The following is a 23,093-nucleotide window of genomic DNA, read 5'->3' as shown; positions in this document are numbered from 1 at the left end:
CCCCCAAATTTGAAGGGGCCCCTGCATATACAGGCCTAGTATATACAAGTGTTCAGGTGGGCCGGCCCAAAACGATTTCTAACTCCGATCGTGACTCCTTGGCCGATCGATGGACTCGCTCGGTATCTCCCGATTGCTGCTGTGCGCCTGTGCTGTTTGTTCTCGACGCCCGAGACCGAAGCCTCACCGAAACCCTTCGCCTAATCGCCTCCCCGAGCCCTAAGCTGCGCCGCCACTGCACTCCGCCTGACCGCCTCTCTACCTGCAGCAGCTGCTGCCTGCTGTGATCGGGGCAGGGACTGCATCGCCAGGAGACAGGTGAACATCATCTTATCAATCCAATCCACGCATCCAGCCCTCCTCTCTTTAATTCTTAATTTGTTTCCAATTTGTAATTGTGTATTTATCTAGTATGTTAAATTTCAGGATCATGAACCCATCGTTCTAGAATTAGAAAGTATTCATCCGGCCGTGAGAAAAAGAAAAGGAAGAAACGAGATGAGGAGATAGAAAGAATCCATGGATAAATATTTAAAGAGTAACACGAGCATGTCTAACATACCAATTAATCCAGACGAGTTTTATATATAACTTTTTTGATATAAACGTAATTTTTTATTCAATGTCAGTTTTTGCTGGTGAAATTTTATATATACATACATTAGTTATCATTATTATGTTTTATTAAGGGCTCCGACATAGTTTGAAGTCTTAGTTTCGCACCAGACCCCCGAAATATCAGGACCGGGCCTGTGTGAACGTATCTATATAGTAAAATGTGTCTAAATATCCCTAAAAAAAATGCGTCTAGATATAAATAATGGAAAGTCACTTAATATGGGACCGAGGGAGTACGTGATAAATCTTACTCCGTCAGTCTTGTTGGCTCGTAAACTTGTTTGATTCCTTCTCCATTTCTCGTCTGTGTTTCATCAAGCCCCTAGCTGCACCGGCAACAACTTGCAGCAAAGAATCGGGTATCTAGGCTAGGGGTCCAGCCTAGCATTTCGACCATACTGCGATAAGATTCAAAAGAGAATTACAGCTAGCATTCCCGCGTGCTGCACCAGTCATCACTCCCCAATAGCGTGGCTCCTTCCGGGCCGATGGACAACATGGCGACGAGTCGGTGACTACGTCTCAACATTATCAAGCCCGACTTATTCTACCCGATCAGCGTGATAATTGGATATGCTCTCTTGCCTGTCGGAGATGCATAAGTCTGCTTTTCTACCTGGAGCCGGCGCTACCGATGGAGCAAGATACTGACAGATAGAATAGCTAGGATGGCGGTTGGAATATGAATATGATCTAGCCAAGGGAATCTGTAACACATCATCAGGATTGGGATGCCCTTTTTGGCAGCGGAAAAGGCACAAATATTCTGAATCCTGGCTGAATCGATGTAGAGTCGGCCATGGATTCCAATCCTGCAAGTTGGTGCCCGGAATCTGGGAGGTTCGATCCATTTGGCAGATTTAAGATCCAGTTTGATGCAGACTGGCGGTGGCTGCATATATACTAGTCAAGACTAAAGGCATCGACGACGGGTACGTAGGTGGTGATTGTTCAGAGCAGCGATATAACCCGAGTGCAGAACTGCAGATTACGTGAACATGCCATTAGCACGCAACAGCATATCTTCAGAAATCAGAACCACAGATAAATCCTGAAACCACGCTCTTTTTGCAGATTATATTCCGTTCTCCACCTCTCCGGGGGCTCGTTCGTCCCATGGATGCGCCGGCGCGACTGGGCCATGCAAGATGCCCGCCCGGTTTCTCTGGTCCACGCCGAGCACCAGACGGACCCGAACGCCTCCACGTGAGCTTCTCGATCCGGCAAAGATCACACTACTTTCAAGAGGAGGAGACCAAACCAAGTGGCGGCAAAATCACATGATCATTCATTCCGTGGCACCCGTGGCCAACCAAGGAACATGAGTAGTAGAGGACCATGGATAAAAGCATCGCAACCTAATCGTGGCCAAAAGGTTTAATTCTTTCTCCAAAGATACCGGAGCCAGCGATATTGTAGGGATCCATTAGTTTGGACCCACGGGGACTTGGAACTTGGAACAAATTCTACCAGTGTGCTATGCACACATTGGATGGCTTGGATTGTGCCAATCTGCAAGGTGTGCATAAAGTCATATGACAAAAAGAACCTTGATCTGCGGAATGTCGGTAATATTCGACAAATATAATGCTCATGGCAACAACGCGTGCAGATTACATGCAACAATTGCACTTGTGTAAGTGTCAGGTCTTCCGTCTTCCCCGGTTAGTTCATGCCACATCAACTACTCCCTCCGATCACTAACTTGAGACACTTATTATGGATCGGAGTGAGTAAATCATACATGAAGAGGTAATAATTAGGAGGTGGTTATGATCCACTATTGAATAGGCTTTTTTGTTTCATTTATTTCGTAGGTTGATTTTGTTTCTACCTTGTATGATTCGTAAATTGTAACACTTTGGATTTAAACTTTGAAATAAAACTGGATGTGTGCATCGGTCGATGCAGAGGCCGAAATATCCCCATTTTTTGAAAAGAAAAAAAAATCTAACAACAGTCAAATTTCTAAGAGCACTGAACACAGGTCTAGCATGCAGCACCCAGCGGAAATAGAGCCGGAACCAAGGTTTCAAATTTCAATGCAATTTTTATGAAATTTCTGAGGGCTTCAAAATTTTAGCATTTAAGTTTGACTATGATTTGATCACCCAGCTAGAATACCTTATATAAACTTGTTATATTTTAAAGTCCAGTATGTCATTTTTATTTTTGAATAAAACTGAGTAATTAACTTGTGTTGGGCAGTCCTGCTACAATTTCAATAAAATTTGATAAAATTTTGGTGAATTTTGTTGAAGTGTATAAGTGGATTGTCTAACCCTTTCCATTAGATCGGTCTTTGGTTGCGTTGGGCAGCGCATGAGACTTGACAAATTTTTCATAAACTGAAATCTGAAATAGTTTCACAGAAATTTTGGTCATTTCGGTGAGTATAGAAATTCTGTCCAGAACGGAATCTGGAACCTTGGCGGGAACGCTGGTATAGCAGGGCCAGGGCGCAACGAGGAATCCATGACAACAGATTTGGAGATTCGGTCCACGGAGGTCGGCTAAAACAATAACACTAGCGTAGATGGTGAACATCGAAGGTTCGAATCACAATGGAGAACATACATTGTGAAATACTAAACCGCAAACTAGGATCACAAACTGGAATGATCTTTTTTTGCATCCATGCTAAAAGCACAAGAGACCATCAGACGACAATAGCAAGCGGGAGAAGCTTGGCTCCATGCATCAACCGATGCAGCGGCCGACTGTTCCCTTTTCGGAAAGAAAAATGTAAGCGGGAGAAGTTACATTCTGTTCACACATGTGCCGGGGTAAACCCACCCACCCCACCTCAACGTGCTAAGTTGCTATTTTTTACTAACACATTTTGTTGCTTGTGCAAATTATTTAATGGTCCAAACAAACTCATAATTTTATAAAAATTTGAGGTTAGTTTTAAGATGGGAAAATCCATCTTCAATAAAAGTTTCAAAAATATCAGAGCAAGTTTAAAAATCCACCATTGAAATTTGATGTACCATACACCAATGACGTATACCATTCGTATATCATATACAAATGGGATATATCATTCATATATCATATACCAATGACACATATCACATACCATCCCTTTATCATATACCAGTAAATATATCATATCCCGATGACATATACCATTCATATATCATACACCAATAAGTATACCATTCATATGCCATATACCAATAAAAATATATGCCATATTTTTTTTTGAAACTTTTATTGAAGGTGGATCTTTCCATCTTAAAACTACCCTCAAATTTTCATAAAATTCTGAATTTGTTTGGACCATTAAATAATTTGTACAAACAATAAAATGTGTTAGTACAAAATAGCAAATCCTGTGGGGGTGGGGGTGGGGGGTGGGGGGGTTGCTCTGGTTGGTGGAAATCGGTGCCGGTAGAATTTTGGCTTTGCTTATGTTTGTGGCCTAGTCCCCCATATTTGCCAGTGAACCACAAGCAAGAAAATTATTTCCTCCGGCACTTAACTCTGTCAGGACAATACAAGTACCTAGCGATTTTTGGCCTTGGCTAAAAATCACGATATATCCTTTCTCGGCGTGAAGTGTCGACACATGTGCATGTATGTACAATTCGGCAAAAAAAATTTAGAAACATAGTACAAACGCAGACGCTTACAAACACGCAGACACACTCACCCCTATGAACGCACGCACACACGCACACCCTACCCCTATGAACACCTCCCAAAGACTGAACCTGTTGGTCATCTTGAGATTGACGAAGTCACCACAGACGTCTCGTAGTTGACGAGTACGTCACTTTCCGTGAAAACACAACACCTGAGTCAGGCTCAGTTCGCATACAATTCGGCAATTGGTGCTGCCTAGTTTAGTAGCGTATATAACTTAGCAGATGTGCATGCTGGCCCACGGAATACTGTCGTTTCCTTTACAGGAGAGTCAGGAACTTACGGCCCTCCAATGCACCACCATTGGCGATCGCATCTCTCTCCCTCAGGAGCTGGACTCGTTCTATCATTTGCAGTTTTTGGATGGATCCTGGATGCCTATCAGCAGTCAGTAATCTGTATGGAAATTGGAGTAGGCGTCCAGGACGAGCTATCACCCTTTGCCGGCCGGGAACCCTTCACCACCATCATATGTACACCTTGTGATTTCACAACTACACTGCGAGACGAACGTCAAATCAGGCATTTAATGTGATAATTGTTTATTTCATTTCCTTTCAGACTTATCATGAGTCGGTATTTAGTTTAGGGATGTGCTAATGCACGACCTTGTCCACAAATTTCATCTCGCGCGTACACTTGAGGCAGCATGGTGACTATTTGCATGCATTAATGGACAAATTTGATGACATCATCTACATTTTTTGAGATTTAAAATTTCAAAATGTCTTATCTCTGAAAATGTGTACCTATTTTATGATCCGTTTTTACGGTTAGGTTTGTGTCGACTAGATCTTCGAAACTAAATTTTTCTCTGGCCTAGAAGTTACCAGCCAATAATGCATGAAGTTATCATCGTGTTAGTAACAAATAACCATGCGGTAAGTTCAAACCAAATAGGCTGGTAATTTCTCCACTAAAGTTACCATCGAATAATATACAAAAGTATCACCGAGTTAGCAACAAGTTACCATGTGAGAACTTCATGCATATTGGTATGTTCGACGGAAAAAATCCATCTCAAAAGTTACCACTCGATAACATATGAAGTTGACACTCTGTTGATACTAAGTTATCACAGGGCAACTATGTACAAATAGAATGGTAACTTATGCATGAAAGTTACCCACCAATAATTAATGAAGTTGCCACCCTATTACGACATGGCAACTTTTTCAAAGTAGGATGAATTTTTTTGCATTATCGATCGGTAACTTAAGTGCCCGATTTTTTTTTAGCACAACATATAGAAATCGGATCTAAATTTAAAGCTATCGTCGATACGAAGCGACGGATGAAAACGGATTATAAGTCAGACTGATGATTTGATCTACAGAACCTTTTAAACTTTGAAAATGGACTAGTACAAAGAAAAGTGACCACATACAGCTGCACTCTCCGCACACCCAACTAGCACCAAACTGGCATGCGAGGCAGCGCTGGACCAATCGCGTCCGTGCGCGCGAATCAACCAGATAAAGAACGTCAACGCATTATGTTTTAGGTTTAGTTTAACTGATGGGTGAACTGAAGCGACAGGCATGGAAATTATGGTGGGGGCTTCCCTTTTAAGATCGATCCCTTAAGTACTGCAGCGCAATGCATTTAAGATGTTGACATCAATCGCCAGCCTTTGTGCATGCATATGTGTCAGCCCAAGCGCCTCGCAGCACTAGAATCTACATGTCCGAAAGGAAGCTCACCTTTATCCAAAAAAGATCAGAATCTCATTAGCCTCGCTGACCTTTCAATCTCCAAGTCCATGGCAAAAGCAGATACCAATACACTTACGAGCGATGACGCCCATGAGGCAGCTGGCCAGGCGGCGCCCCAAGGCCTATAAATAACGGGTGCCGAAGCAGCACAGCCATCATCAAACCATCTGAGCTTCTGAAGAGCAAAAACCTTCAGCGCTAGCCAGCTATAGCTGATAGGCTTTCGAAAAGATATTGCTAGCTAGTAATTTCCCAACCCCCAGATCGAGGTCACCATGTCTTCAGCTGGGTCAAGGAGCTCCTCCTCCCGCGGCGTCGCAAACGCGGCCTCGGAGTGGAGCAGGCAGGAGAACAAGCTGTTCGAGGAGGCGCTGGCCTACTACGGCGAGGGCACGCCGGACCGCTGGCAGAAGGTGTCCCGCGCCATGGGCGGGACCAAGACGGCCGACGAGGTGCGCCGCCATTACGAGATCCTCGAAGACGACTACGATCTCATCAGGTCCGGCAGGCTCCCGTTCCCCCAGTACAACACGCAGGGGGCTTGGAACTGATCGATACAATCCATGATCCATCCAGGTAAATTGGTTAATGTTCACAAAAAAAAAACTAAATCTAGCTAACCTCTGTCGTGCAAGTGTTGTGTTGTGACGACTCACGCGCGCCAACTAATGCACGGTTGATATGTCAACAGCCATCCCCAACCATGCTACGAAATGACACTTCCCACTGTTTCTTCTACGTACTCCAGATGCACTGCAACATTGAAGTGCTTGAACTGCAACACAGGCATAACTGATAAACCGACCCGGCGAAACCAATTAATCACGTGGGATCTAAGCTGGGATCTTGCAGTCTAACCCCCTAGTGTTGTGCAAGTGTGCTAGTTCAGTTGCAGGCTTGTAGCTAGCCGGCATGCACTTCTGCGTCTCCCTTTCATGCCTAGTTGTTCTCCCTTTCTTAGAGATGAATGCTACTTTTACAAGAGGAAGTCAATTATACGTCTGTTTCGTTTTGTGCTCTGTTTGAAGGCGCAAACCATGGCACCCCTTGAAGAGGCAACTCTGTGCAAATGTGCATATACCAATTAAATTGGTATATATAGCTACATGAGTACTCCCTCTCCCTCTGATCCTAAATTCTTGACTCAAATTTGCCCAAATATGAATGTATCTATTCTTAAAAAGCATCTAGATACATGTAATATTTCGACAACAATTTAGGATCGGAGGGAGTATTAGCCAACCGAACCAACTTGGCCAAACCGTTTCTCTGAAATGAAATCAATTTTTCCTCTAAGTAGTGTGGTAAGTTTGATCCCTTCTGAGGACTGCAGATAAACTTACAGCTACATCTTTCGGCTTTGTTTTTTCAGAACGAAGCATCTGAAGCACCTGCAAACAGAAAAACTGTTGCATATAATCTAGAGTCCTTGGCAGGGGACTAAGCTATTGAAGGAAGCATACCGATATATTGTGATTGTGTTAAGAAAGTTATGGTCACTTTGGTTAGAAATAAAGGGGCAGGAAGAAAATATTTGTATATATATTATTTAGGGTTGTAAGCAAATCAAAAGCCCTTGTTCTTGCAGAAGCTTACTTTCCACTGAATGTAGTTATTACTCCTCCATTTTAAGTTATGGAGAAAACATCACAGTTGTAAATCCCCTGTACTTGTGTCTACTGTTTATGAAGCTGTCCTTGCTAAATTAAATCCGCCTTTCTCTATCAATCCGTTCAAGACCTAGATGTTTATATTTGCAATTTACAAGTTTACACACTAGTACAGAACGGTTTAACACTAACGTTTCTTAAATTACCCTCACCTCTGAAGGCTGGGTCACCCATCAGTAACCTGATGCAAGTGGTGACATTTTCTCCACTGACTTGCCACTGATGGGCCATGGACGCGTCTGTGGTGCTGAAACACCATTGACGGACCTGCACTACCAGAGAAGCTTATTTGTTGCGTGGCTTTGTCGAGAACTGTTTATCGGGCTCTTGGCAAAGACTTACCTATGCCAAGGGCAAGGCGAAAGGCACACGACAAAGTCACGGCCTGCTTATTTGCCGTGTGTCGTGTGTCGGTGGCTTTGCCGAGAACTGTTTATCAGCCTCTAAGCAAAGACTTGCACATTCCGAGGGCCAGGCAAAGGCCTGGTCCATGGCAAATTAGAGTTTCAGCACTCGGTAAAGACAAGCTTCGGACAAAGCCAGAAGAAAACACTCGGCAAAGCACGGCCATGGTAAAGGTGGTGGACACGTGTCCCCGTCCGCCATGGTTGACGACAAGGAGATAGTTTATCCTTTTTTCTTACGAGTGTCGCCTTAACTTACATTCAGCAAAGATTGTTTGTTATTCTCTTCCGTTGGTGCAAATTAGGACGTAAAATATACATTTTTAGTTGAAATTTTTACTAGGACTTCATATAGAATTCAAAACAAGTAATCTCAATTAAAATATGCATTTTTTTATGTAAAATTAGTTTTTTATCCTTTTTCTATAGCTATTTAGTAGTGGATTATTTTTTTAAATAATACCTGAAGATTGTCAAAAATAAAACTCTTTGGCATGGAGCCATATTATGGCCATATAAGCTTGGGATAAATGGTACTCTCTCCGTTCCTAGATACTTGTCGTGGTTTTAGTGCATAAAACCACGACAAGTATCTAGGAACGGAGGGAGTACTAGTTAATAAACAAATTTAATGTGTACATGCTACACCAAATGGACTATCTCAGAAGAAAGTTTCTTGATTAGCTTTGGGGTTTACACCAACATATCGCAAGCACAAGTCAAGACGTCTACGTGGCGCGGTCAATTCTACGTGCCAGAGGAAGACTAGTCAACGAGTCAAGTCTCTCATGCCATGGTCCACCATGGACCAAGCCCTACTTTTCTCACATGGTGCACACAAAAGCTATGGACCAAAGGAGCTACTTTTCCCCTTTTGCCCCCACTTTTCTCTCTCCCTCAAGGGTAGCCATGGTCATTTGTCATGGACCCCTAGGCTATAAATACCCCCCATGGGGGCATGTATCATTCACTCTCAACTTGAATAAACTCAAGGAAAGATGGCTAGAACCTCTTCCAAAGAGTTCTAGTTTTGAGATCCGGGAAGACGCGTTCGGCCCGGACTCGAAGGAGAAGGGGTTGGGTTAGAGTTCCGAGGGTATCCTAACCTCGATATTTGGAAAGACGCGTTCGGTCCAAGTACGAGGCAGCCTCGACGAACCTCTCGCCAAAAGGTGTCTTGGGAAGATCCGCTCGGCTAGAGCCCTCGGCTAACAACCCCCTCGAAGCCTTTCCTAACATAGGATTAAGTCGCACCCGCAGGGTCGACCGAACCTATTCAAAAAATATCGACGTGTCAACTTGTCCGAGTGTACGGCGACCTTCGCTATAAGGCCGGCGTACACGCCCTATATTTATACCCGCACTTGTGCCATCGAGCGTTGGCACCCCTTACTCTAATTGTTGTCAAGAACAACAACAAGTATAATGTGAATTCAAATCTGCACTTTTGATGTCAAAATAAATATTTACCATTTTATGGCTCTTTAATAGGGAAAAATGAAATAATATCTAACAAAAATTAAAAAAAAATCCAAACTCTTTGGAAGGGAGCAATATTATGGCATGAGCTTGGGGTAAATAGTACAAGTCAATACACAAATTTAAAATGATACATGCTTCACAAGATGGATATCTCGGAGGTAGCTTCTTAACTTACGATTTAAATCTCCAAATTTGAAGTCCAAACCAAGTTTTGTACTAATCTGGCCACATTTTTAGTTGAAATTGTACTAGGACTTCATATAGCATTCATGATGAGTAATGACAATCGAAATCACCACTTTCGTTTGATCATATACATGAACTAAATTTGGCATATAAAATTGCAATTGGTTGTTTGCACTCATGGGTCAGGTGTACATCAAGTTATATTAGTGGGTAGGATTTTCGTGATAACGATCCATAATGTAAGATTAAATTTTACTCCCTCTGTCCTGTTTCAGGGGCCGTGCTAGTTTTTGCGCAGGTACCAAGGCAGCACCCAAAAACCAAATTCCGGACGATAATACCCTTTGCATGGACACTTTTTGCAGTCTGTGCTTCTTGGCTTTTTTTTTTCGCAACCCAATCAGGTGAGCCGCACACAGCACGCCACTATTTAAGTATACCTAGCCCTGCTCCTCTTGCATGCGTGAGCAATGCTGATTGATTGCGCACGGGAGCCTCCTAGCTTTGGGAGGGACCAAAACACGAGGGTATTCTGGGTAGCTAGGAGCTTCAAGAAGTTGTACGCCTACGAAAACGGGACAAGAGGTTCTGAATAGCACGCCTAGCAAACTAGGACGGAGGCAGTACGTGTTATTCTGCCTATACGAGAATTAAAGTTTAGACGATCATAGCTTTCATTTTTACCTGTTATAACCCGTCCTTGCTAATATATTGAATATAAATTATGATGAATAGAACTGAGGTTACTATTGATGTTCTAGTGTCTCGTGAAGCAAAGCAACAAAAATAAATTTGAGAAATTACCATATCTTGATCGAGTAATGGAGTATGCTAAAAAAATATTGCGCTACGACTAACCATGACATATTGGGCCTGTATGTTTAAACCACTTTAATGTTTTTATTTCTAGCTCATCAAATACATACCTACTTGATAAATTTTGACTGTTAAATATAAGATGACATGCCTATGTGGGTCTTACACCATTTTTTACAGCCCATCAAATATATATACCTCTCTAGATCTTGACAATATAACATCTAATTGTCAAAATAATTCAGATAGTGTGGATCAGTGTGCTTCCCCTCGGATACCTCTCATCGTTTTTCTAGCATATAGTTGTCCTTTTTGGCATCAGAAAAGGTGCAAATATTCTGAATCCTGGTTGAACTGATGTAGAGTCGACCATGGATTCCAATCCTGCAAGTTGGTGCGTGGAATCTGGCAGGTTCGATCCATTGGCAGATTTGGGATCCAATTTGATGCAGACTGCATGCGGAGGCTGCGTATACTAGTCAAGACTCAAGGCATCGACGACGGTATACGTACGTAGCGTTCAGAGCAGCGATATAACCCTAGTGCAGAACTGCAGATTACATGAAGATGTCATTGGCAGGCAGCAGCATATCTTCAGAATTGAGGGCTTATTATATCATGTTTTTTTTTCAGGAAACACACACGCATGCGCGCCAAATTGATTTATTATACTGTTGGCAAAACGCATTTAGAAAAGGGGTTCAAAATATTGGCGGGTAAATCCTGAAACTGGAGGCTAACTATTTATGCAGATTATATTCCGATCTCCACCAGTCCGGAGGCTGGATCGGCCCATGAATGCGCCGGCGCGACTGGGCCTTTGCAAGATGCCTGCCCGGTTTCTCTGGTCCACGCCGAGCACCAGATGGACCCAAACGCCTCCACGTGAGCTTCTCCGGCAAAGATTCACGCTACTTTCAAGAGGAGAAGACCAAAACAAGTGGCGGCAAAATCACATGATCATTCCGTGGCACCCGTGGCCAACCGAGGAACATGAGCAGTACAGGACCATGGATAAAAGCATCGCAACCTAATCGTGGCCAAAAGGTTAAATTCTTTCTCCAAAGACACCGGAGTAGACGATGGAGAGATTGGAATAAATTCTGCACAGTGTGCTATGCACATTGGATGGCTTGGATTGTGCCAAGCTGCAAGGTGTGCATAAAGACGTCTGACTGTTAATGCACATGCACATTACATTATTGGCTCTGAAATAATTCTTAAGAAATTCTACTTCCTCCGTCCAACAAAGAATGGCATGCATTTGAGATGCATGTTGACATCAATCGCATCGCACGTCTTAATTTGTGTGCGCCCGGGATGTGCTGGATCTACCGAGATCCATGCATATGTGTCAGCCCAAGCGCCTCGCAGCACTAGAATCTACACATCCGAAATGAAGCACACCTTCTATCCATAAAAGTTCAGAATCTCATTAGCCTCACTGAGCTTTCAATCTCCAAAGTCCATGGCAAAAGGAGATACCAAATGCCATACTTACGAGCGATGACGCCGATGAGGCAGCTGGCCAGGCGGCGCCCCAAGGCCTATAAATAATGGACGCCGAAGCAGCACAGAGATCATCAAACCATCTGAGCTTCTGAAGAGCAAAACCCAAAACCTTCAGCGCTTCCCAAAAACCAGATCGAGGTCACCATGTCTTCAGCTGGGTCAAGGAGCTCCTCCACCCGCCGCGGCGCAAACGCGGCCTCGGATTGGAGCAGAAAGGAGAACAAGCTGTTCGAGGAGGCGCTGGCCTACTACGGCGAGGGCACGCCCGACCGCTGGCAAAAGGTGTCCCGCGCCATTGGCGGGACCAAGACGGCCGACGAGGTGCGCCGTCACTACGAGATCCTCTTCGACGACGTCGACCTCATCGAGTCCGGCAGGCTCCCGTTCCCCCAGTACAACACGCAGGGGGCTTGGAACTGATCCATCCATCCAGGATTCCAGGTAGATAGTTTAATTAATGGACAAAAAATAAAACTAGCTAGCTACTCCAATCTCTGTCTCGTGCATGTTCGTAGCTAGCTAGTGTACGTTGTCACGAGCACCAAACCATGCCCTAACTCTGAGTGCTATTTGGTACCAAATGTCACTTGCCAGTTGCTACTGTTTCTTGCTACTGCAGATGGATGCAACATTGGAGTGCTTGAACTGTTGTTACACAGGCATAAACACATCAGGCAAAACCAATTAAGAGCACATAGTTTTAACCCCTGTACGTACGAGCTGGTGCCTCAGGGCGGCACGCATAATTTTTGCATGCATGCGACTTAGGAGTGGCTCTAGATCGATATGATTATACAAGTACGTGTTGAGTTCCACTTAATCACGTGGTACATCTTTGATCTTTCGGCTTTGTTTTTTCAGGAGCGAAGCATCTGAAGCACCTGGAAACAGAAATACTGTTGCATACATTAATCTATAGTCCTTGACTAGGACTAAGCTATTGAAGGAAGCATACCGATATACAGTATTGTTATTGTGTTATGGAACTCGTGGTCTCACTTTGGATAGAAATAAATTAACAGGAAGAAAATATGTATATACTCCTAAATAATTTAGGATTGTAAGCAAATCAAATGCCCTTGTTCTCGCAGAAGCTAGCGTGTATTTTGCACTGAATGTAACCTCCAAAATAAGTTATGGAGTAAACATCAGTGATGTAAATCCCCTGTACTTGTGTCTACTCCTCTGATCCTAAATTCTCGACTCAAATTTGCCCAAATATGAATGTATCTATTCTTAAAAAGTGTCTAAATACATGTAATATTTCGACAACAATTTAGGATCGGAGGAAGTACTATTTATGAAGTTGTACTTGCTAAAAATCCTGCTTTCTCTATATCAATCCGTTCAAGACTCACATGCTTATATTTATACTACAAATATAAACTACTCTCTCCGATCCTAAATTTTTGTCTCAAATTTACTCAAATATGGATGTATTTACTCTTAAAAATCGTCTAGATACATGTAATATTTCGACAACAATTTAGAATCGTAGCGAGTACTACAGAACAGTTTATCACTGACAACTTGGTGACCCATCAGTGACAAGGTGCGCGTCATGAACCCGTCACCGCTAACGACCTGGAATTTGGACCCGTCAGAAGTGTTGGCGGCGTGCCTGCTGTCTCACTGCTGACGCCTCTTTCCTCAGACCCGTCACTGGTGGTATATACAGAGTTAAAAAAAAATCATCATTGATGTTTTAGTTGTTCCATACGTCAGTGGTGGCTAGTCTGATATACGTTGTTTGCTAAGTACAAAAAACACAAAGAGTAAGCAGAACATAAACATTGCAACTCCGATAACATAGCTAGTACAAACATGACACGCCAGACACAGACACTGGATACAACAACTAAATTATTTCATATTTAATATCTAGCTACTTCATGCCCCCAAGGTTTTTGCCTAGGCTTGGGGGTGTTGCCTTCTTTAGGCTACAGCCACGTACCTTCTTGCGGCCTCCTCAGCGTGTATGCAATTCTCCTTCTCGTCAAGCATCCTCTCATATGCTTGCTCGTCGGCTTCCCCACGACGGAAGCTCCGGGCTCTCCTCTGACAACTCCTGCACCTCCATGTCCGAGGAGTTGGGCTCTGGCTATAAATATTCTGGTAAATCGTATAGCATTGACTAGTAATTTTGGGGCTAAAAAATAATTATCTAAACAACCCCAAGTGTGATCCGGTGTTGAAACTATTAAGAACTTGTGATTAGACGGATAACTCATATAGCATTGATTAATTGGCAACTTTTGAGTTTGAAAAAAAGTAAGTGAAAAGTCCTCTTATCTAGTTTTGAAATCGAAAAATACTTTTAAATAGTCTGATAACTCACATGTTATCAGCTTATAACTTCTAGTTTCGAAACATACCAAGTGAGAGATCTAGTTTTTATAGTTATGACTACTTGCGAACAGTTTGGTAACCCATACATTATTGATTGGTAACATTTAATTTGGCTTGGAAAGAATTGCCAAAATGTACCCAAGGAGGTTCTAGTTTCGAAACTCTCGTCGTGACGAACTCACCAAAGAAAACAAAATTTAAATCAAGTGTGACACTACAAAGTAAAACATTTTAGAAATTTGGATTATAAGAGAATCTATCCTGATGTGTCAGCATTTTTGTTTTACCACACGGTTGGTATATAGTCAACTCCTTTAGTTAATTTGTAATGCCAAATTTTTTTGCTAAAAGAAAAGTCTTACTCAATTAGGCGACACAAATAAAACCGGCAAAAGAAAGCGAAAGTTGGATCAAACAATATACACAGCATCCAGCTTTATTTCAGATTCTATAATACTGTGATAAATATTCTTTTTGAAACCGATACCGTGATGAATGTTCACAAATACTTTATTTCCTTCCATGTACACATATTGAGGTTCTGGCAAGTGGCAAATGGGTTATCACTAAAAACCCTCGCTGTACATGGCAGTAAGATCTACACTATTTACCAGAATCGAAGAGCGGACGAGAATCGACAAGTTATTTGAACAGATCATCAGCTACATCAGGTGAAAATCTGTAACATCAGATGAAATCAAGGCTTCCGAGGGAACTTCGAGAAATCTGGACGCCTTCGTTCCATGTACGCATTCTTCCCTTCTTTTGCCTCCTCAGTACCGTAGAAGATCAGTGTCGCATTGCCGCCAAGCTCCTGCAACACAAGTGCCCGTTACATTAGTAATTAAGCATAAGCATAATATGTTACATATCTAGAGATATTCCACCACCAGTTGAAGAAGACCTTATTAGTTTGAAATCTGTAAAGTTATGGAGAAGAAATAAAATGAAAATATTTTTTGTTTCAAAATAAAATGGCAAGTTGAGTTTTTGACATTTGACAAAGTAATACCTGAAGACCAGCATGACCATCATCAGCCGCATTGAGTGCAGATTTCAGCACCCGAATCGCCATGGGACTGTTTCTTAAGATTTGCCGGCACCATTTCACAGTTTCACTCTCTAAATCAACAAGCTACATATGCAAAGGATAGAGCAAGTAAATGTTTAGTGCATAAGAAGCGATTGAACTAAAGGAGTTGACTATATACCATTTCTAATAAGTAGTTGACTGCTAATAAGTAGTTTTCATTTCTGCAATCGAGTTTCAGGCGCTCACTGGTACAACTACATTGACAAGCCCCATTTTCTCTGCTTCATCTGCTGAGTAGAACCTTGATAGAAACCACATTTCGCGGGCTTTCTTTGGCCCTACCTGTCCACAAGAGGAAAAATGAGACAGAAGAACTGCTAATATTTTGTAAATATGGCCAAGATAGTTCTATGGTGGTAGTTATCATGCTTGATTTGGGAACTGTACTGAAAAATATAAACTCAATGTTACCAAGAAATATAATGTGTCTCTCTGGATCAGTTAGCATAGTGAAGCCAGCAGACTGGTACTGTAACATACCAATCGAGACATGATTGAAGAGCCATAGCCAGCATCAAAGCTTCCAACCTGTGGTACAAATCACATAGAGAAAAGGTAAAGCAAGCTATGTGGTAAACTGGTTACTGGCAGGATTCAAAGTGAAAAGGTAAAAGTAAGGAGCAAGAATCGGGTAAAAGAGAAAGGCAGAAACAATGTTTCATATATCAACCTGTCAGCATGTGTATCTGAAATTCTAATGTTGCTAATTAGAGTTATACACTTTTGATGACAAAAGGAAAATACAATCAAATTTGAATAGAGGAAAAAAAACAGCCATGCATAACACCTGGTAGTGTGGGTGTGGCACGCCAAAGAATTCTACATATGGTTATTACCTGATTGTAAATCATTTAAATAGACCTTTAGCAAAGCAGAATTATTGATCTTCTAATTTAATCTAACATGGACCTGTTTTTGTAATTAGATAAGAAACCTCTGCATCTACGGCACAATTTTACTTGATCTATGAGTAAAATTACAAAAAGTTTACGTTATTGATACTATCCAGATATGCTTCTGTCAATCCAATTTATAATACTCTTTACCTTGGTTATGTTTGTCAGAACTTGATACAAATTCCTCCCTGATACCAGGGGTGTATACGGAGGCATTTTACATGCCAAAGCTTTGTCAAGAAAAAAATGTTGCAAAAATTGGCACAAAAAGTTCCATCTATAGGTGATATAACAATATAACTAACTAACTCCAGTTCATGAAAACATGACGTTTATATTTTCTAAAATATTTATATCAGACAGAACAATGTTTCGATATGTCTGAAACATACTTTCCTGATATAACAATTTTATTAGGGTTTATAAATATTTTATAATATAGATTTGTCGTCAATGTCAAAAACCTCAACCTTTGGTGAACTGGAGGGAGTATTATGTAAGATCTACAAGTACAATCGGGTAAAGAAACAAGTTAGGCTAGTACATTACCTTTGGACCGGTCTGCCCAAATATCGCATTATCAGCTGCAATTGTTAGATCACACACCATGTGTAGAACATGTCCACCACCAACTGCATAACCAGCAACCTGATAGCATATTTAACAGGATTAATATGTATGATGATAAAACAAAACTGATGAAAAAATGGTAGTGAAGGTAATGTTCATACCATAGCTATAACTGGCTTTGGAAGGCGCCGAATTTGTACCTGAAGAAAGGATTTACCTGATGTGCTCAGAAATAACAAGCATTTCATATAGAAGTAGTGCTGAGCAGTAGAACACTAATACACCAAGAGAAAAAGAATCTGTTTGTTTTATAAGTAAGTAGGTCATTTTGTGCAAAATGTCAGAGGAATGCATTTGACCTGGAGGTCTAGAACATTGAGTCGGCCAAAGCTATCAAAGTCAACATATCCATCAGAATCCCTTAATGCTTGGTCACCACCGCTACAGAATGCCTTGGATCCCTGTACACCAAAAGATTAAAGTAAGCTCCTTCCACATCCCAAACAACAGGGGCGGAGCCAGGCCTGGTGCTACCGGTGCTGTAGCACCGGCCTGGCAAGGATGCTCACAAGAGGATTCATCGAGTATTTAGTTCATCAGTATGTAAAATCCACAAGTATAGCACCATTGGTCCCATCTTAGCACCATCCTTGTCCGGTTTCTGGCTCCGCCACTGCCAAACAACCCACCAGGACCAAAACTAGAAAATGGCTAAGTTTTATAGTTCCTCCAGGCTCTAGCAGTAGTAGCAAGCATTTACCTTCCCTGTCAGTATGATTACTCCAATTGAACTATCATCTCTGGCATCGCTGAACGCACGCATCAGCTCTTTGACAGTGAGTGGTCTAAATGCGTTCCTTCTATCAGGACGGTTGATTGTGATCTAGAACAGGAAACGAAATCAGTACTACTCCGTACCAAAGGATAACTCCGATTTACCAACCGGCCGGGGTTTGCCTTCAGAATATTACGAGGATATTGGTACAAGGGAAATGCTTCACCTTGGCAATGCCCTCCCCGACGGACTTCTCGTAGATGATGTCGACGAACTCCTTCCCGGACTCGTCCGTCGCCGCGCACCACTCCGGGGGCTCCGACGGGACATCGCCGTGCACGCGCCGGTAGCTGTCTCCGGCGGGCGAGGACGACGCAGCAGCGGGGGAGGGCGCGACAAGAGGGGCGGAGGCGAGCGGGAGCGGGGCGGCGGGCATGAGATGGGCCGCGACGCGAGCGAGCCTCCTCTCCGCCGTGCCCATGCCGACGGCCGAGAGACGCGCGGCGCGTGGTCTGGTTGGTCGGTTCCGGGTTTCGGATGAGACTGCGAGATTTTGGGGATGAGGATTGGGCCCCCCGTACTGTGCCAGGGTGCCGGCGTTCTCATCGGGGCCAATTTCGAGGGCATAGAGGTTCGGCCCAGGCCAGTGATGGGTACCATCGCTAGCCCGCGTAGCAACTGCGATTCCCACGATCATGGTCGCCGCCCCCTACAAGTCTTTTTCGAAGAAACTTCAATCTTCAAAGGTTTCTCACGGCCGATCTGGTCTTAAGAGATGAGGAAAACCACGGATCAACGTCTGACATCAAGTTTTGTTACTTTTTTTTGTTAGGTTTTGTGTGCTTCTCGGTGGCGTCTTGGCGATGGAGACGCCGTCGTCTAGAAGATTTGTGTCCTGACTCCTTCATCGTCCTGATGTAGGCGTTGCAACTTATGCCATGGAGTCAGTGGTTCTCACGACACGTCTTTTCGGGTTGCTGGTCTTTTTCCTTCTGGATTCATCGATGGAAAAGAAATTTTACAGCTTGTCTTGCAAAGGGTATTACTCCGGTCATGTTGCGTTCAACTATCTTAGGTACTCACCGTTTGAGGTGGGCGGCTCATGCGGCTTTTCAAAATCTTTGTGGTTAATTCAGTTCGTGCAAGCATGATATTCTGCAATTTTGTCAACGAATACGTGGAGAAGTATCAAGATGCGATGGATGGATCAAGAGAAGTTTACTTCTAGGGACTACAATAAAACTTTTAGCTTTGTTAATTATCTTTGTTGTTTGTGTTCGTTCGTGTATCGATCCTTTGTACTTTGTCTCTTGAATCAATAAAGCCAGATCGTTGCTCTCAAAAAAAAAACTTATACTCCCTCCGTCCCATATTAAGTGTCAAAATATTACATGTATGTAGATGTTTTTTAGTTATAGATACATCCATGTTTGGGAAAATTTGAGACACTTAATATGGGACGGAGGGAGTAATTTGTTCTGAGAAAAAGGGTGTGGATGTAACTAAGTTGATTGATTTTTAAGCAAAAAGTTCAAATATAATCTGACCCATTAGATTAGTACATAGATCTCATTTTAGCCTTCATTTTTCATCATCAATTTTGAATCTTAAAGCACAAATCATATCTAACGGCTGAGAAATCAACTTATCTCTAACTAAAATTCAGTCAACCTAGATATAAACCGTAAGAAAAAACTTGTAATTTTCCGTGTTTCTATTGAATTTTCTAACTGTTGCAGGGGAGTGCATATCAAGTACTCTCCTCTTTTGGCACATTTTTATGTGCAGCCAATGGTCTAAATTTTGCCTATAATTTTGATTATATATGTTTATAAAGTTACTCTTTTTCGACAATTTTTTTTATAAAGTTAGTAAAAGATCATATGCATAGAAGTATTTTGCAAAACATATACAATGATATTACTCTTGCATGCTCAATATATATACTTTGTCGTATAGTTTTGGTCAAAGTTCCAAAGCATTGACTACACATATAATTATGTGACTTATATTTTGGACATAAGAGAGTATCTAGGAATGCCAACTACTAACCAGTCCTCGTAGATAATAGAGGAAGAGATCGATTAGATGGCGGGAGATAGGGGGACATTATCTATTGAGGGCAGAGTAACTTTGATCAATGCATGTTTGACAAGTGCTCCCACATAACATATGTTCAATGTTTTACCAAAAAAAATTGGGAGAAAATAGACAAAATCAGAAGAAGCTTCATGTGAAAGGAGGGTCTGAAGAAGAGAAGATATTATTTAGTCAAGCGGAAGTCGATATGTAAACCAAAAGAGAAGGGGGTTGGCAGTGAAATATTTGTTAAAAATCAATATTTCTTTTGATGAGTAAGTGATGGTGGAAATTGGAAGCAGGAGGAGGAATGCGGCGAGATATTATTAGAGAGAAGTGTGTGAAAGATGGTGAAATCTTTGGGGTTAAACATAGGAATGGGGATTCATCTAGATAGAGTGATATGTTACACTTGAAACAAATATATTTACAGGGGAGACATATGGAGGTTGGGAATGGCATAACGACTGATTTTTTGGGAGATGCTTGATGTGATCGCACACCCCTTTGTTAATAATTCCCATAACTATTCTTAATTTCAAGTGGAGATGGTGCTACTGTGAGAGAGAAATGACTGATAGACACTATCACTTGTCAGATGAGATTTAAAATGTTGTTGGGTGAACGCTTCCGGAGAGACTTGAATAATCTCATAGATAGATCGATACAGGTTGCACGGAATGAGTAAGAAGATAAACCTCGAGGGAAATGGTCAAAGTTAGGAAATTATACAGTGCAATCTATGTATACTTAAGCAAATTCGAGTAACGGGATTCATAGATTTTTCAGACATTTGTGGAAAGCAAAATTGCCTTTAAAAATTAAGATATGGTTGTGGCTTATTTGGCAGAACACTATAGCTGAAAAGGACAACATGAAAGATTGCAACTGGGAGGAGGACACAGTAGAAAAATATACAGTAAAAGATAGTGCAAGAACGTCGTAGAAACCATTGTGAAAACAAAGTAACAAACGTGCAATAGAAATTGAAGGAATGAAAAGAAACTGTATATCAGAGAATGGATAAATGAACACGCATTAGCATTATGTTTTATTTTCCAAGAAGCTGAAGACCTCAATGTCGCAGAAATGAATTGCTAATATTCCTGCTCCTCGGTGACAATGAGCTCGTCGAGTCAGGCGGTGTCTGTCTAAGGGCCTAACAAAGCCAGGTGGGATGGGATGCCACATCTGACCCCTCTTCTCCGTGACTCTCGAGTTACGAGGTGGCCATATACCACGTGCAAATTAGAATTGTTAGTTAATTAGTTAAGCCAAGAGTGGAAGGAGGAGGGGAAAGAAGAATGTTGTGACACTGACGGGTGGGTTCCATATGTCAGTGTGATGCAGAGATGGAGTCTAGAGAAGTTGTTGGAGAGGAGACAAAAAAAAATCTAAACTTTTTTTTCTCTCCCGTACTAGAACTTGCTTTAAAGAACCATTTTTAGAAAACCTCCTGAAGATGCTATAAGGACATCTCCAATGGTAGTCGATATTATTTTTTGTTCTTTTTCTTTTTCAATATGTTTTTTCTTTTTTTATTTCTTTCTCTTTGTTGATGGACCCACATGTCATATTCTCTTTTTTCTTGGTACCATTGTGATATGCATCTATTCTTCACATTGGCCAGTAATTTCTTGGTACCCGTGTAGTATTCATTGTTGAAGTTGCCCTAAGTACTCACACCTTGCAATGTCATGCATGGATTGTTCATGTTTGATTGAGTTATGTATTCATTGGCCCTTCCACGTGTTAATGACTTATTTTAAATCTCAGTCGAGGCATCAGAGACGGTAAGATCTGAGTATTACCATTGGATCTTAATCTACGACCAAACAAGTCGACTTCCATATAACTAAAAAACAGACGATTTTTCAATAACAAAACTAATATTTTGGTCAGGCCAGAAAATGCAACTTGGACAGCCTTAACCCTTTATATGGCCAACTGCTATCTGATCACTTTGTGATCGATCTGTGATCGATTACAGTACTGGAGTAGTTAGCAGCTCCCGACACTGGGGTTAAGAACTAATGGTTCAAACCTAGAGAAACGAGAAGAACAACCCAGGGGACTATCGCTTTCCGAGAGATGCCGTCCCCATCCCTGTGTAATCAAAGGGCAAAGAGAAGGGACGAGGGCTTCAGATATCCCAACCAAAGGACACCAATCTCTAGGCTTAACTCTGGCGGTGTCGGGACAACTTTTTGAACGACGATCTCCTCGGGCGGATTGCCTACCCAAGCCAGTGCACCAAACACAGCTAGACCGACCTCAGACTACTCTTTGCTGGACCTCGCAGCACCCCGCATATACTGCTTTGTGCTCGTGCTCCTCCTCTTGTTTTTTCTCCCGTCTTATTTTAGCTCGTCGACAGTCGCCACGCAGCGGGCAGATCGTCACACGAAGCACAAGGCGTACATCCTCTGTCAAAAAACTGGGCATTAGGCTGCTAATTAAACAACAGCTACTATGGTGCATGCATATAACAAACACGGAGTGCTACTCTCTCGATACAACAAGATTTTGATGTATCTAAACATGACTTAGTGCATACATACATTTAAATTTGATCAAAGTTAAGACATCATTTGTTGGACGGGGGAGTACAATATTGCAGCAATTGGATACTCTGTGCCTGCATTTCGGGTGTTTTGCGTTTTCAAAATTGGCTAGTAGTTTAATCAGAGCGCCGTGTGCATCGTGAAATGAAACATGCACAGCGGCAAACATGGTTAGGTGTATGCTTTGGGTAAGGTCGTGTCGGCACTTTGGCCGTTGGGTAGCAGCACAGCATACGGAATGATGGGCTCCACGGGCTTTCGCTTTCTCTGGCATCGCTGCCTGCCTCCTTTGACTTGGCAGGGGAATTAAGCAGCTTACAACACCAATAAAGGAAAAGGAAAACAAACCAGAACAAAAGAAAAGAAAAGGCCTCCACACTCACTACTTAGCCAGCAGGGGGGTGTGCTAGCAGGAGATCGAAGAGGAAATGATCAGGCTACGGTATGAAGCTAGCGGTAGCCGTATCGGATCCCCGTAGCGGCAGCTAGCAGCTGTTGTGAGTAGGCCAGCATATCCTGGATTTGCGTGCGTGGAGGTTGGTGCCAAAAGGCGGGATCTTCTATGCCTGACCGCGACTGTTCCTTGGACCGATGATCGGATTCGATTCGACCGGGGACTTTATGGAGCTCGGGGGCCGGGAGCCATGCCAATATGCCTTGCCATGCATGATGGATCATCGTCGCGCGCGGGCCAATTATATCTTCCCCCGCCC

General features: G+C 42.4%; 3 protein-coding genes across 4 annotated transcripts; 2 read left to right on the top strand and 1 right to left on the bottom strand.

Moving 5' to 3' along the window:
- The first annotated feature begins 6,149 nt into the window (after positions 1 to 6,149).
- Positions 6,150 to 7,712, top strand: LOC100845592 (protein RADIALIS-like 3). Of its 2 annotated transcripts, none has more exons than XM_003569454.4 (2): positions 6,150 to 6,560; positions 7,357 to 7,712. In XM_003569454.4, exon 1 carries the CDS (start codon positions 6,260 to 6,262, stop codon positions 6,533 to 6,535), a length of 276 nt encoding a protein of 91 aa, XP_003569502.1. In that variant the 5' UTR covers positions 6,150 to 6,259; the 3' UTR covers positions 6,536 to 6,560; positions 7,357 to 7,712. The 2 variants fall into 2 exon arrangements, with proteins under 2 accessions (XP_003569502.1, XP_024314815.1); XM_024459047.1 differs by lacking the exon at positions 7,357 to 7,712 and adding an exon at positions 6,676 to 7,280.
- Positions 7,713 to 12,140: 4,428 nt separating this feature from the next.
- On the top strand, positions 12,141 to 13,306 carry LOC100845292 (protein RADIALIS-like 3). Its single transcript, XM_003569453.3, has 2 exons — positions 12,141 to 12,495; positions 12,916 to 13,306. Exon 1 carries the CDS (start codon positions 12,199 to 12,201, stop codon positions 12,472 to 12,474), a length of 276 nt encoding a protein of 91 aa, XP_003569501.1. The 5' UTR covers positions 12,141 to 12,198; the 3' UTR covers positions 12,475 to 12,495; positions 12,916 to 13,306.
- Positions 13,307 to 14,823: 1,517 nt separating this feature from the next.
- LOC100844983 (1,4-dihydroxy-2-naphthoyl-CoA synthase, peroxisomal) lies at positions 14,824 to 18,297 on the bottom strand. The gene is made up of 9 exons (XM_003569452.4): positions 17,964 to 18,297; positions 17,723 to 17,845; positions 17,322 to 17,423; positions 17,124 to 17,162; positions 16,942 to 17,040; positions 15,977 to 16,024; positions 15,683 to 15,778; positions 15,416 to 15,538; positions 14,824 to 15,217 (listed from the first exon to the last, which is right to left on the bottom strand). Exons 1-9 carry the CDS (start codon positions 18,216 to 18,218, stop codon positions 15,101 to 15,103), a joined length of 1,002 nt encoding a protein of 333 aa, XP_003569500.1. The 5' UTR covers positions 18,219 to 18,297; the 3' UTR covers positions 14,824 to 15,100.
- Between the last annotated feature and the right edge of the window lie 4,796 nt (positions 18,298 to 23,093).

This window comes from Brachypodium distachyon, chromosome 2, assembly GCF_000005505.3.
Source record: "Brachypodium distachyon strain Bd21 chromosome 2, Brachypodium_distachyon_v3.0, whole genome shotgun sequence".
NCBI lineage: Eukaryota > Viridiplantae > Streptophyta > Magnoliopsida > Poales > Poaceae > Brachypodium > Brachypodium distachyon.
The sequence above is the reverse complement of the archived record's forward strand: the minus strand, read 5'-3'. Positions and strand labels throughout refer to the sequence as shown.

Excerpts from the sequence above, each read along its gene's own strand:
- LOC100845592 (XM_003569454.4), top strand. The coding sequence starts at position 6,260 with ATGTCTTCAGCTGGGTCAAGGAGCTCCTCCTCCCGCGGCGTCGCAAAC.
- LOC100845292 (XM_003569453.3), top strand. The coding sequence starts at position 12,199 with ATGTCTTCAGCTGGGTCAAGGAGCTCCTCCACCCGCCGCGGCGCAAAC.
- LOC100844983 (XM_003569452.4), bottom strand. The coding sequence starts at position 18,218 with ATGGGCACGGCGGAGAGGAGGCTCGCTCGCGTCGCGGCCCATCTCATG. Across the intron at positions 17,163-17,321 it reads TCAATGTTCTAGACCTCCAG|GTACAAATTCGGCGCCTTCC; the intron begins GTCAAATGCATT and ends TCCTTTCTTCAG. Across the intron at positions 17,041-17,123 it reads CAAAGCCAGTTATAGCTATG|GTTGCTGGTTATGCAGTTGG; the intron begins GTATGAACATTA and ends ATATGCTATCAG.